Source organism: Schistocerca americana, chromosome 2 (genome assembly GCF_021461395.2).
Source record: "Schistocerca americana isolate TAMUIC-IGC-003095 chromosome 2, iqSchAmer2.1, whole genome shotgun sequence".
NCBI classification, from domain to species: Eukaryota; Metazoa; Arthropoda; class Insecta; order Orthoptera; family Acrididae; genus Schistocerca; species Schistocerca americana.
Window position 1 is genome coordinate 955217565 of NC_060120.1, and position 13420 is coordinate 955230984.

Genomic DNA, 13420 nt, shown 5'->3' on the forward strand with positions numbered 1-13420 from the left:
AGAAAAAACAACTAACACACCAAAGTGGGTACATACTGAAGCACTAATGACCACAAAATATGCACTTATACCACTAACACCCTGTGTAATTGATCTTACCTGTGTTTAAAAAACAATAATTTGGAGGAAGGTTTTATTACTGTTAATCAAAGGACTAAAAGGCATGAAGTAAACACACATTAAGTGGTAACTAACAGATGTGCCTTCACATGTTGCACCACTACCATGTGACTTTGAAGTAAGCCCTACCACTTGCTAAAAATTCGAACATAAATTTCAAAATTTGTGATATTTTGATAGTACTGCATTGTTTCTCTCTCAGGTATGTCTTTCCTCTGACTTTCAGGTGGTGATATGAGGAAGTTGAGGAAGAAAAGTGCTGGATTCGTCAGTGAAGGGTTCATGACAACATAACTGTAGACAGGAGAGTGTGCTGTTGTTCACTTTATTTACAAGTATTGCTTTGATATGTCGATTCTTACAGGATACAGTGTCTCTCAAAGGAAATATATTACATAAAGCTTACAAATAATAGTTAATAAAGCCAACATGAAAACAACAGGAGAGGTCTTAAAAACTAGGCAAACTAGGCACAACCACGAACGTAAGGAGCGGGCCAGGGACTTTGGCGGCGCAGGCTGACGCCGTACAGGTGTGTGCGCTTCTACTGCTTGAATGGACGGAGCGTGTGATAAGGATCATTGCCGGCCCGGGAGCCCCGACTGCGCCAAGTGCTTTGGCCACGGCCAGGGTGGCGGGCCGCGCAGAACTTAAGCTACGGAGGCCTACGGATGTGGTCCGGGCGCTTACATCTACAAGGGCGGGAAGAGCAATGTACAAAACGGGAGCTACAGGTATAGCGATAATCTACAACAGCCACACTCTCACAACACAACAATAAAATCAGCCAAACAAAATATAATCAACTTATTCATAAATAACTCTCTCACTCGCACACATAAAAAACTCTATGCAAAAGTAACAGTTTTAACAAAAACGATAAAGATATAAAAATAATACTCAACTCATAGATGCCATATTGGAAATCGTTAATACATATGCAGTATAAGTTAGTACTAAAATTTCTAAACTAATGCTGTACTAGAAAACAAGCTAAGGACACTAAAACGCTTACAGAACTAGTAGCTGCAACTTGAGGGCAATGTATATGCAATCAAGCATTTTTTTAAGGTTAGTATTAACAAAAGTTAAACAAATAAAACTGTTTTGCAGAGACAGCTGCATCCTGAGTTATATCATTATTTCAGATTTTAAAGAAATTTACACAGTAACTGCATACAAAAATTTCTAGAATTATTTTTAAGAATTACTGAGTAGAAAATATTTACTCTGAAAGTCTGAGTGAAAGAAATCAGACTCAAATAGCTGTATTAGAAAGGGCTCATTATTTTATATTACACAGTGTAATAGTAAGGTGTAACATAGAGTACAAAGGCAGTTGACTGCCAAATAACATTAATTACTTTCTATTCTGACATGATTTAATATTTTCAAAATACTTATAACTATAAAAAGATATATGCTAAGATATCCCATATGGGCAAACAAAGTAGAAGATTGTACATGTAATATCATTGGTTACAATTTTCTAAACAATGTGTCAACGTTGGGACAGTTAAATTACCGTAAAAGGCATACACATCAGCGGCAAATGGGACAGACAGACAGACAGACATTAATTCCTACATTCTAAGTTACATTTTATTTTAAAATGCGAGATTTATTGGTCCCTGGTGTGATTAAGAAATGTACACCAACCAGATGTAATCGTGTTTAATACTTTTCGAACGAATCACACAGTGTATTTTAACAAGTAATTTAAGCTATAAAGAATATGTATTATTTAATAAACTCGAACCAACAGAAATATTAACTGCTTGCTAATTTGTGGCTCAAAGTTGAAGTCAACTAATCAACAACAGCAATAGTGTTCTCAGCAACGATTTATTGCATTAATAATTCGAACCAAGTGGAACTTTTCGTTTGTGGCGAGATTCAGGCACTTAACACTCCACCGACGGAACTGGTTGCAGTTTAGCTTTGGTACAAATTTTAAATTGTTGAGACAGGACTCAGAGAAGTTCGGCACGTTCGTCTACAGAATTACTCCGACGTAAACGTACTTGAGAAACGACACTGACTTTGAGATAAAACTTTGGAAGTATTCCAAAATTCCATGGTGATATTTAGCTTACACTGCAGTGCATTTCTTGTATGATAATTACGAAAATTATGGAGTCCTCACAGCAACTATAAAGCGGTAAGTTACCATTACAAATACTTCGTTAGAAATCTACATGAAAACCTTGTTAGGCGATAGTAGCGTAATAATCAAATTCGTGTACATAATTGGGTATTGCAAGCTTTTTCCTTCTTTTTCTGTTATTTATTACATTCTTGTAGATGTTTAACAGTATAGACTTGGAGGTACTGGTGGTAGGCTCCATGTTGATACGCCTCTGAAAAGCTTGTGTTGTAAACTGATTGTCCTCCAACTTTTACTTGATACGGGTGGTGAGTTGCTATACAGGAAGGGACGTACGTTGACGTACAATAGCGCCGGCTCGGGTCCTTCTGGTAACAACAACGCATGGCAGCAGAGCATTTGTTAGCTGGGTTGTCACGTGGGAGCTGGCAGCTCGACAGGCAGTGTGTGTGGCGGAGAACTGGAGTTGTGTTATGTTTGGAGGCTGGTGTGCGGCGCGTTGTCCTCTGAGGTGTTAAGCGAGGAGAACAGCCACCAGAGGGGTGATGATGGCTGCGGTGGCGGCAGCGGCGGCGGGCAGCGGCGGGGCAGCGTTGCAGAGGTCAGTCTCGCAGGTGATGCAGTACTCCTCGTGGATGTACGAGGACTGGTCCGTCGTCGTGCACGGCTGATCGGGCAGTATGAACGCGCAGGAGCGCACCGTCTGCAGGTCCCCGTTGTTAACTGCGGACACAACACAAGGCACACATTAAAGACTGGCAACTTGCAAAATAAAAACGAGGCAACGCAGCAGCGCACCGAACACTGTCATTAGCGAATGTAAATCGTCAGAACAGTATATACAGTTGCAGTGGCCCTCCACGTATATAGATTATGAAGCAATCAAGCCGATGATACAGGGTGGGGCAGAGGAAGCGCATGTTTTTTAAATCATTAGTACTGTGCTAGGAGTGGGGATATTAACCTTGAGCGACTGTTGGGAGACAACTCAGACAATGTACGAGGGCAGTTCAATAAGTAATGCAACACTTTTTTTTTCTCGGCCAATTTTGGTTGAAAAAACCGGAAATTTCTTGTGGAATATTTTCAAACATTCCCGCTTCGTCTCGTATAGTTTCATTGACTTCCGACAGGTGGCAGCGCTGTACGGAGCTGTTAAAATGGCGTCTGTAACGGATGTGCCTTGCAAACAAAGGGCAGTGATCGAGTTTCTTTTGGCGGAAAACCAGGGCATCTCAGATAGTCATAGGCGCTTTGCAGAATGTCTACGGTGATCTGGCAATGGACAAAAGCACAGTGAGTCGTTGGGCAAAGCGTGTGTCATCATCGCCGCAAGGTCAAGCAAGACTGTCTGATCTCCCGCGTACGGGCCAGCCGTGCACAGCTGTGACTCCTGCAATGGCGGAGCGTTCGAACACACTCGTTCGATATGATCGACGGATCACCATCAAACGACTCAGTGCTCAACTTGACATTTCTGTTGGTAGTGCTGTCACAATTGTTCACCAGTTGGGATATTCAAAGGTTTGTTCCCACTGGCTCCCTCGTTGTCTAACCGAACACCATAAAGAGCAAAGGAGAACCATCTGTGGGGAATTGCTTGCTCGTCATGTGGCTGAGGGTGACAATTTCTTGTCAAAGATTGTTACAGGCGATGAAACATGGGTTCATCACTTCGAACCTGAAAGAAAACGGCAATCGATGGAGTGGCGCCACACCCTCTCCCCTACCAAGAAAAAGTTTAAAGCCATACCCTCAGCCGGTAAAGTCATGGTTACAGTCTTCTGGGATGCTGAAGGGGTTATTCTGTTCGATGTCCTTCCCCATGGTCAAACGATCAACTCTGAAGTGTATTGTGCTACTCTTCAGAAATTGAAGAAACGACTTCAGCGTGTTCGTAGGCACAAAAATCTGAACGAACTTCTCCTTCTTCATGACAACGCAAGACCTCACACAAGTCTTCGCACCCGAGACGAGCTCACAAAACTTCAGTGGACTGTTCTTCCTCATGCACCCTACAGCCCCGATCTCGCACCGTCGGATTTCCATATGTTTGGCCCAATGAAGGACGCAATCCGTGGGAGGCACTACGCGGATGATGAAGAAGTTATTGATGCAGTACGACGTTGGCTCCGACATCGACCAGTGGAATGGTACCGTGCAGGCATACAGGCCCTCATTTCAAGGTGGCGTAAGGCCGTAGCATTGAATGGAGATTACGTTGAAAAATAGTGTTGTGTAGCTAAAAGATTGGGGAATAACCTGGTGTATTTCAATACTGAATAAAACAACCCCTGTTTCAGAAAAAAAATGTGTTGCATTACTTATTGAACTGTCCTCGTACATTACTGGCCATTAAAATTGCTTTATTGACTTGTTCAGTTTGGGAAGCTCTTTTTCTTGAATAAATCATCCAATTTTTCTGAAATTGTAACCATTTGTTTGTCTGTACACGTACGTCACATCTACCTGTTTCCATCCAATTCGGATGACTCCTTCGTGATTCGAGTTTTTTTTGTGATTAAGTGTATTTTGGCTCATCAGTGTAGTAATTAGCTATTCCACCATCCAGCGGACATGAGCAGGGCCACTGTGTTGAGCGGCAGCCTCGGTGGTTGAGCGGTCGCTGCTCTTTGGGAGGGAGTGGGTGGGCGGGGCCGTCACGCTACACGGAGACAGCGGCGACAATTGCGAGAGCAAGGGAGGGGCGCAGTGGGCGTCCGCTGCTAGCAGTTACACCGGGGTCCCAAACACCGCTCTGTCCAGCAGCAGCCGTTTGCCTGCACCGAAACCAGACCGGAGTTGCGAGAGTCGAAGACTGTGTTCAAACCTAGTTTGCATGACGACACTAGATTGCACGCGAAACTGCGCTATTGGTCACCGGGAACTTGCGCAGCTCGTTGGTAAAACACTTTCGGGTTGTTCCAACTTTGGCGACACTAGTTGCTCGACTACTGTGGTTAGGTGTGTCGGCAGAGTGAACTAAACTGTAGTTTGAAGTGGGGAACGGAGGAAATTGTTCGCTTTTTGGGTAGCTATGCTTTGATTGGTTGTTTACGGGATTTGAATGATGTCGACAACAAAAACAAGAAGTGGCGCCAGCCGGTGTGGCCGAGTGGCTCTAGGCGCTTCAGTTTGGAGCCGCGCGACTGCTACGGTCGCTGGTTCGAATCCTGCCTCGGGCATGGGTGTGTGATGTCCTTAGGTTAGTCACGTTTAAGCAGCCCTAAGTTCTAGCGCACTGATGACCTCGGATGTTAAGTCCCATAGTGCTCAGAGCCATTTGAACCATTTGAACCAAGCAGTGGCGTGATGCTGCGCATCGGCCGCCATACGCGATCTGAACATCGAATGGTTGACGATATCTGAGCTGCGGAGCAAAATTCATTCAATTAGGAGTGCACATACAAATGAATTAAGAAAAATACAGGCACGCAAAAGATAAAAATCTCGTGGTTCGAATTGGCCAATATTTTTTAAGGAAAACAGCTGACAGGAGGAGAACCTAGAGAAATCTGGGAAGCTGAATTATTTATTTAATATTCATTTATTTAAACCGTCACAGCAGTGCTTCCCATTCACAAATTGTAGTACAGAAGATTAAAATAAATTCTAGGCTCTTCCACAAAAAATTTCTTTCAGCAAGATCGCTGAGCAACCGAGCTGACGTCTTTTATTTATCCAATCACGAATCCAAACACGTTTCATATTTTTTTATGTTTTGTTTTATGCATGAATTCCTCCACACCACTTATACTTGCCATAACTTTCATTTTACACATGACTGCGGCGCTCCCAAAACGACGAAACTGGAGTGTACACTGAAGGCGCCGTACAGCCACATACGAAACCATCAGTGTGCAACTCATTCGGGCAATCCAGCGTCATCGTCTAAACAAGCTTTAAGACAGACTGTTACTGAGGAGGGTGTGAGACAGGGTTGTAGTCTATCCCCTATGTTCCTTAACCCGTGTAATGAGCGAGCAAACAAGGAAAGCAAGGAAAAATTTGGAAATGGAATTACAGTTCAGGCAGTAGGAACAAGAATTAGAGGTCATCCGATGACATTTTAATTCTGTCAAAGATGGCAAAGGACTTGGAAAATCAGTTGAAAAGAATGAATGGTGTCTCAAAAAGAGGTTATAAGATTAATACAAAAAAATGTAGAAACGGCTGCATGCAGTCGAATTAAATCGAGTGATACTGATTAGGAAATGAGACGCTAAAAATACTAGATGTGGTTTGCTATTTGAGCAGAAAATTACTGACGTTAGTACAAGTAGACAGGGTATAATATGCAGACTGACAGTAGAAACAAAAGCGTTTCTAAAAAAGAGTAATTTGTTAACACAGGATATAAAGATAGGTGTTTGTAAGTCTTTTCTGAAGTGCAGCCATGTATGGAAGTCAAACGCGGTAATATTTTGCTTCTATTCTCACGCTGCATCGTAAGTATCATGTTTATAGAGCATTTCTACTATTAACTTTTCCTTTTTGACACGTTTTTAGTTAAATCTCAGTGTTTGCATATCTGATATCGATTATTGATCGTTCTGCTTATTCATGATATTGACATATGCCTTTTACGATCATGTTTCCTTAACTGTTCGTGTATTTCATGTAATATTGTTTTCTAATTTTTGTTTATTTTTTGATGATGTTTATTTTGAAATCTACATTCGTGAATTGTCATGGTACGAGGGAAACGACTTTCTAAAGCGACAAGTAAGACTCATATCATTTGTTGGTTCAGTGGACTATTATTGTCTTGTTTTACTTATTGGTGTTTGTATTATGTTCTGTAATGTGTTACTTTAGTTGATGGTTTATTTAAATTCCTTTTTGTGGCACATTTGCCTCTGTTGATAATATACTACATATTTTTAGTTTTGATGGCCTGTGTCTTTGCTTACTCTTGCACGGGGTTATATGTGGATAACAGCCTATAGTTCATTTTAATATTCAGCATAGTGTCCAATTACGTTTCTTAACCTAGGTAATTAGTTAAAACATGTGCCGCAAAATTGACACGTTTCTGATAGAAACAGTTTATCTTAAACAGAAATTTAACTCATAATCCTGGGTGCTTGAGCTCATCTTACATAGTTTTGCTTTAAATATTTTGTGCATTATTTCACAGACACCACGACATGCGTGGCTTACCAGTATTCTACTTTACAGAATGTTTACTTTAAATATTTACGTGCTTCACTTCATTGATATTATACCAGTGGTTTGACTTTAGAAAGACTGCTTGGGACTGTTCTAGAATGGCAAGAGCACTCCTTGCACAGTCTTCCCCCGGAGCATGAGGGTGATAAATGGTCTCCTTATTACTCCCTGAAGAGGGGCAGCAGCCTTTTCAGTGGTTGCAGGGGCAACAGTCTGGATGATTGACTGATCTGGCCTTGTAACATTAACCAAAACGGCCTTGCTGTGCTGGTACTGCGAACGGCTGAAAGCAAGGGGAAATTATAGCCGTACTTTTTCCTGAGGACATGCAGCTTTACTGTATGATTAAATGATGATGGCGTCCTCTTGGGTAAAATATTCCGGAGGTAAAATAGTCCCCCATTCGGATCTCCGGGCGGGGACTACTCAAGAGGACGTCGTTATCAGGAGAAAGAAAACTGGCATTCTACGGATCGGAGCGTGGAATGTCAGATCCCTTAATCGGGCAGGTAGGTTAGAAAATTTAAAAAGGGAAATGGATAGGTTAAAGTTAGATATAGTGGGAATTAGTGAGGTTCGGTGGCAGGAGGAACAAGACTTTTGGTCAGGTGATTACAGGATTATAAATACAAAATCAAATAGGGGTAATGCAGGAGTAGGTTTAATAATGAATAAAAAAATAGGGAGTGCGGGTTAGCTACTACAAACAGAATAGTGAACGCATTATTGTGGCCAAGATAGACACAAAGACCATGCCTACTACAGTAGTACAAGTTTATATGCCAACTAGCTCTGCAGATGATGAAGAAATTGATGAAATGTATGACGAGATAAAAGAAATTATTCAGGTAGTGAAGGGAGACAAAAATTTAATAGTCATGGGTGACTCGAATTCGTCAGTAGGAAAAGGGAGAGAAGGAAACATAGTAGGTGAATATGGATTGGGGGGAAGAAATGAAAGAGGAAGCCGCCTTGTAGAATTTTGCATAGAGCATAACTTAATCATAGCTAACACTTGGTTCAAGAATCATAAAAGAAGGTTGTATACCTGGAAGAATCCCGGAGATACTAAAAGGTATCAGATAGATTATATAATGGTAAGACGGAGATTTAGGAACCAGGTTTTAAATTGTAAGTTATTTCCAGGGGCAGATGTGGATTCTGACCACAATCTATTGGTTATGAACTGCAGATTGAAACTGAAGAAACTGCAAAAAGGTGGGAATTTAAGGAGATGGGACCTGGATAAACTGAAAGAACCAGAGGTTGTAGAGAGTTTCAGGGAGAGCATAAGGGAACAATTGACAGGAATGGGGGAAAGAAAAACAGTAGAAGAAGAATGGGTAGCTCTGAAGGATGAAGTAGTGAAGGCAGCAGAGGATCAAGTAGGTAAAAAGACGAGGGCTAATAGAAATCCTTGGGTAACAGAAGAAATATTGAATTTAATTGATGAAAGGAGAAAATATAAAAATGCAGTAAATGAAGCAGGCAAAAAGGAATACAAACGTCTCAAAAATGAGATTGACAGGAAGTGCAAAATGGCTAAGCAGGGATGGCTAGAGGACAAATGTAAGGACGTAGAGGCTTGTCTCACTAGGGGTAAGATAGATACTGAATACAGGAAAATTAAAGAGACCTTTGGAGAGAAGAGAACCACTTGTATGAATATCAAGAGCTCAGATGGCAACCCAGTTCTAAGCAAAGAAGGGAAGGCAGAAAGGTGGAAGGAGTATATAGAGGGTTTATACAAGGGCGATGTACTTGAGGACAGTATTATGGAAATGGAAGAGGATGTAGATAAAGATGAAATGGGAGATAAGATACTGCGTGAAGAGTATGACAGAGCACTGAAGGACCTGAGTCGAAACAAGGCTCCGGGAGTAGACAACATTCCATTAGAACTACTGATGGCCTTGGGAGAGCCAGTCATGACAAAACTCTACCGTCTGGTGAGCAAAATGTATGAGACAGGCGAAATACCCACAGACTTCAAGAAGAATATAATAATTCCAATCCCAAAGAAAGCAGGTGTTGACAGATGTGAAAATTACCGAACTATCAGTTTAATAAGTCACAGCTGCAAAATACTAACGCGAATTCTTTATAGACGAATGGAAAAACTGGTAGAAGCGAACCTCGGGGAAGATCAGTTTGGATTCCGTAGAAATGTTGGAACACGTGAGGCAATACTAACCTTACGACTTATCTTAGAAGAAAGATTAAGAAAAGGCAAACCTACGTTTCTAGCATTTGTAGACTTAGAGAAAGCTTTTGACAATGTTGACTGGAATACTCTCTTTCAAATTATGAAGGTGGCAGGGGTAAAATACAGGGAGGGAAAGGCTATTTACAATTTGTACAGAAACCAGATGGCAGTTATAAGAGTCGAGGGGCATGAAAGGGAAGCCTTGGTTGGGAAAGGAGTGAGACAGGGTTGTAGCCTCTCCCCGATGTTATTCAATCTGTATATTGAGCAAGCAGTAAAGGAAACAAAAGAAAAATTCGGAGTAGGTATTAAAATTCATGGAGAAGAAGTAAAAACTTTGAGGTTCGCCGATGACATTGTAATTCTGTCAGAGACAGCAAAGGACTTGGAAGAGCAGTTGAACGGAATGGACAGTGTCTTGAAAGGAGGATATAAGAGGAACATCAACAAAAGCAAAACGAGGATAATGGAATGTAGTCAAATTAAATCGGGTGATGCTGAGGGGATTAGATTAGGAAATGAGACACTTAAAGTAGTAAAGGAGTTTTGCTATTTAGGGAGCAAAATAACTGATGATGGTCGAAGTAGAGAGGATATAAAATGTAGACTGGCAATTTCAAGGAAAGCGTTTCTGAAGAAGAGGAATTTGTTAACATCGAGTATAGATTTAAGTGTCAGGAAGTCGTTTCTGAAAGTATTTGTATGGAGTGTAGCCATGTATGGAAGTGAAACATGGACAATAACCAGTTTGGACAAGAAGAGAATAGAAGCTTTCGAAATGTGGTGCTACAGAAGAATGCTGAAGATCAGCTGGGTAGATCACGTAACTAATGAGGAGGTATTGAATAGGATTGGGGAGAAGAGAAGTTTGTGGCACAACTTGACTAGAAGAAGGGATCGGTTGGTAGGACATGTTTTAAAGCATCAAGGGATCACGAATTTAGCATTGGAGGGCAGCGTGGAGGGTAAAAATCGTAGAGGGAGACCAAGAGATGAATACACTAAGCAGATTCGGAAGGATGTAGGTTGCAGTAGGTACTGGGAGATGAAGAAGCTTGCACAGGATAGAATAGCATGGAGAGCTGCATCATACCAGTCTCAAAACTGAAGACCACAATAACAACAATGGTTATATAAAAAATAACGCCATTTCAAGTGTACCTTAGCATATTATACATACTTCAATAAACATACCAGGAGAAATAATAGGCAACTGACCATGCTCCAATCAGTCACAACCGCATATATTCGCTGAATTCATGCTGATTTATATCAATGTATTGATGTATTACGCATCTGTGCTTCCTACCCTTTCAGCAATTAATTACAACGTATTTATATTGTACCGCTATCCTTCTTTCCCATTCCGACCATCATAGAATGACAGAGTGAGTGAATGCGTACGTATATTGAGTTTTCATAATGTTTGGTGGCGGATAAACTTGTCTGCTACTGTGGCAGTTTAGCCTACTTTGGTGTAACAATGGAGAGTGGGAAAGAGGTTTTATTTGCTTCTAGTCGAAGCGCTAGTGTGCTTAAGTTGGCAAGGTGCGGTAAGGATGTTGTCGGGCAACTTCCCCTGCCTGTGTGTGGGGACCTCGATTAGGTCACAGAGCCGGACACTCACTCCTGGGATTTTGAACAGAGAGGTATTTCATGGCAGCTCGTTTCCTATAGTGAATCTGGTAACTAAGTCTGTGTAAGTTTCAGCCTAGACGAAGATTTAATCCATTTCCTTTCTAGCTTCAGAGCTTTATAATCATGCAGAATATTTCATTTGGAATGTGTAATAGTATGTTTTTTTTATTATTATTCGGTTTGACTGGTAGCTACGTTGTTTAATCAGAACTTAGAAATGTGGGAACTTGGTATGTGAAATATGCTTAGTGTCAATTGGAATTCGTGCTTCCCAGTGTGAATGTGCGTGTGTTTGTGCTTCCTATACTATTTGTTCTTCCGTTTCGTTAGTTTCGTCAGTATTCCGCAACTTGCATCGTTTGCTCAGTCCCACGATTTGGTCGTTATTTAGGAGAATCTTCAGTTCTCGGACTAGGTTTCATCTTGCAATTATTCCGCGATAATTTAGTCATGTCGGCAGTTTCTCCCACGGATGAACCGCATTTTCGGAATATCCATATTTCATATTTTTTCTTGGTGAAGCTTTGTGTGGCTAGGGCCACGTGTTTGTGTGTGTGTGTGTGGACGGGGTGAAGGTGCATTTTTGTCAGATCTGCCAAAGGCGCAGAATCACTGTGGTACGTTTCTCAGTCGAATGCTTGTCTATATTTACAGAGGCGGTTGTTTTGCTATACTTCTTAGTCGGCACCGCTCGGTGGCGTGACGTCTTTATATTGCCTCCTTTTTGTCATGCCTGCCATTGGGATGACCGAGTATTTATGGCCGCGCGGAACGGCCGCGCGGTTTGAGGCGCCATGCCAGGGACTGCGCTGCCCCATCCACCGGAGGTTCGAGTCCTCCCTCGGGCATGGGCGTGTGTGTTGTTCTTAGCATAAGTCAGTTTAAGTAGTGTGTATATCTAGGGACCGATGACCTCAGCAGTTTGGTCTCTTAGGAATTCACAAACGTTTGAACGAGTATTTATAGATAGGTGTGTAAGTAGGCTGTTTAGTTTTTTATGTTGGTAACGCCACGTAGCGCTCTGTATGAAAATCACTGACTGTGCTGTGTCCAGTCTGTGGCTGGTTGGCATTGTTGAAAAATTCGCTATTGTAGTCTTGGGCAGTTGGATGTGAACAGCGTGTAGCGTTGCGCAGTTGGAGGCGAGCCGCCAGCAGTGGTGGATGTGGGGAGAGAAAATGGCGGAGTTTTGAGAGCGGATGATCTGGACGTGTCTCGATCAGAAAGAGTAAATTTGTAAGACTGGATGTCATGAACTGATTATATATATTGATTTTTGAACACTATTAAGGTAAATACATTGTTTGTTCTCTATCAAAATCTTTCATTTGCTAACTATGCCTATCCGTAGTTAGTACCTTCAGTAGTTAGAATCTTTTATTTAGCTGGCAGCAGTTCGAGTAACGAAGATTTTTGAGAGGTAAGTGATTCATGAAAGGTATAGGTTATTGTTAGTTAGTGCCATTCTTTTGTAGGGATTTTTGAAAGTCAGATTGCGTTGCGCTAAAAATATTGTGTGTCAGTTTAGTGTTGATCAGAATAAGTAAAGAGAGTAATGTCTGAGTACGTTGAGTTCTGCTCAGCTGTTTTAAAATCAAATAACGTAAGGGGTTTTGCAGCACTGTCATCCTCAAATTTTTCAAAGGGGACATTTCGGGTGTTATGCTAGGATTATTAACCCTTTTTGTCTCTGTAGCCTTTCTAAAACTCGACCCTATCAGGAGAAATGACATGCACTCCTGTCGAGTATGGTAGATTTCAGCAGTTCTGTTCAGTGTGGTGTATTTAAGCAGACTGCGGACATCCCTTTGGGAGATAGCATGTTCGCGACGATATCGCATCGCTCTGCTGGTGAACATTCGAGAATATATGGCTTTAGCTGCCTCGCTCTGTGTCTGGTTTCGTCTTACGTCATGCAGGTAGTTTGTGATGTGGGCTGAGGGAAACAGGAAAAGGGGCGCAAGCAGGTAAAACGAAACGCTGGCGCGACGAGTTGCGACGCAATTGCCGTCGCAGATGGCAGAACGTACTGCAACCTCCCAAGGACACCGCGAGCGCGCAGTTTCCTGCTGGTGAGCATGTGGCGGAAAGCCGTTTGTTCCCTTGTTGCGGGAAAATCCCACGACCAGGTTGACGCAAGGTCTCGCAATATCTCTGCACTGCGATAACTACAATTT

At 41.9% G+C, this 13420-nt stretch overlaps 1 protein-coding gene across 2 annotated transcripts in view; it reads right to left on the reverse strand.

The window, feature by feature from the left end:
* Nucleotides 1-431: 431 nt before the first annotated feature.
* The window catches only part of LOC124596132, a 223424-nt gene continuing 210435 nt past the window's right edge, over nucleotides 432-13420 (reverse strand). Inside the window, exon 3 of one of the 2 annotated variants that reach the window (XM_047135152.1) lies at nucleotides 432-2950. In XM_047135152.1, coding sequence (XP_046991108.1) covers nucleotides 2742-2950 — 209 coding nt within the window. In that variant the 3' untranslated portion in view covers nucleotides 432-2741. The remainder of the gene's footprint in view (nucleotides 2951-13420) is intronic. The other variant, XR_006978284.1, reaches the window with a different exon arrangement.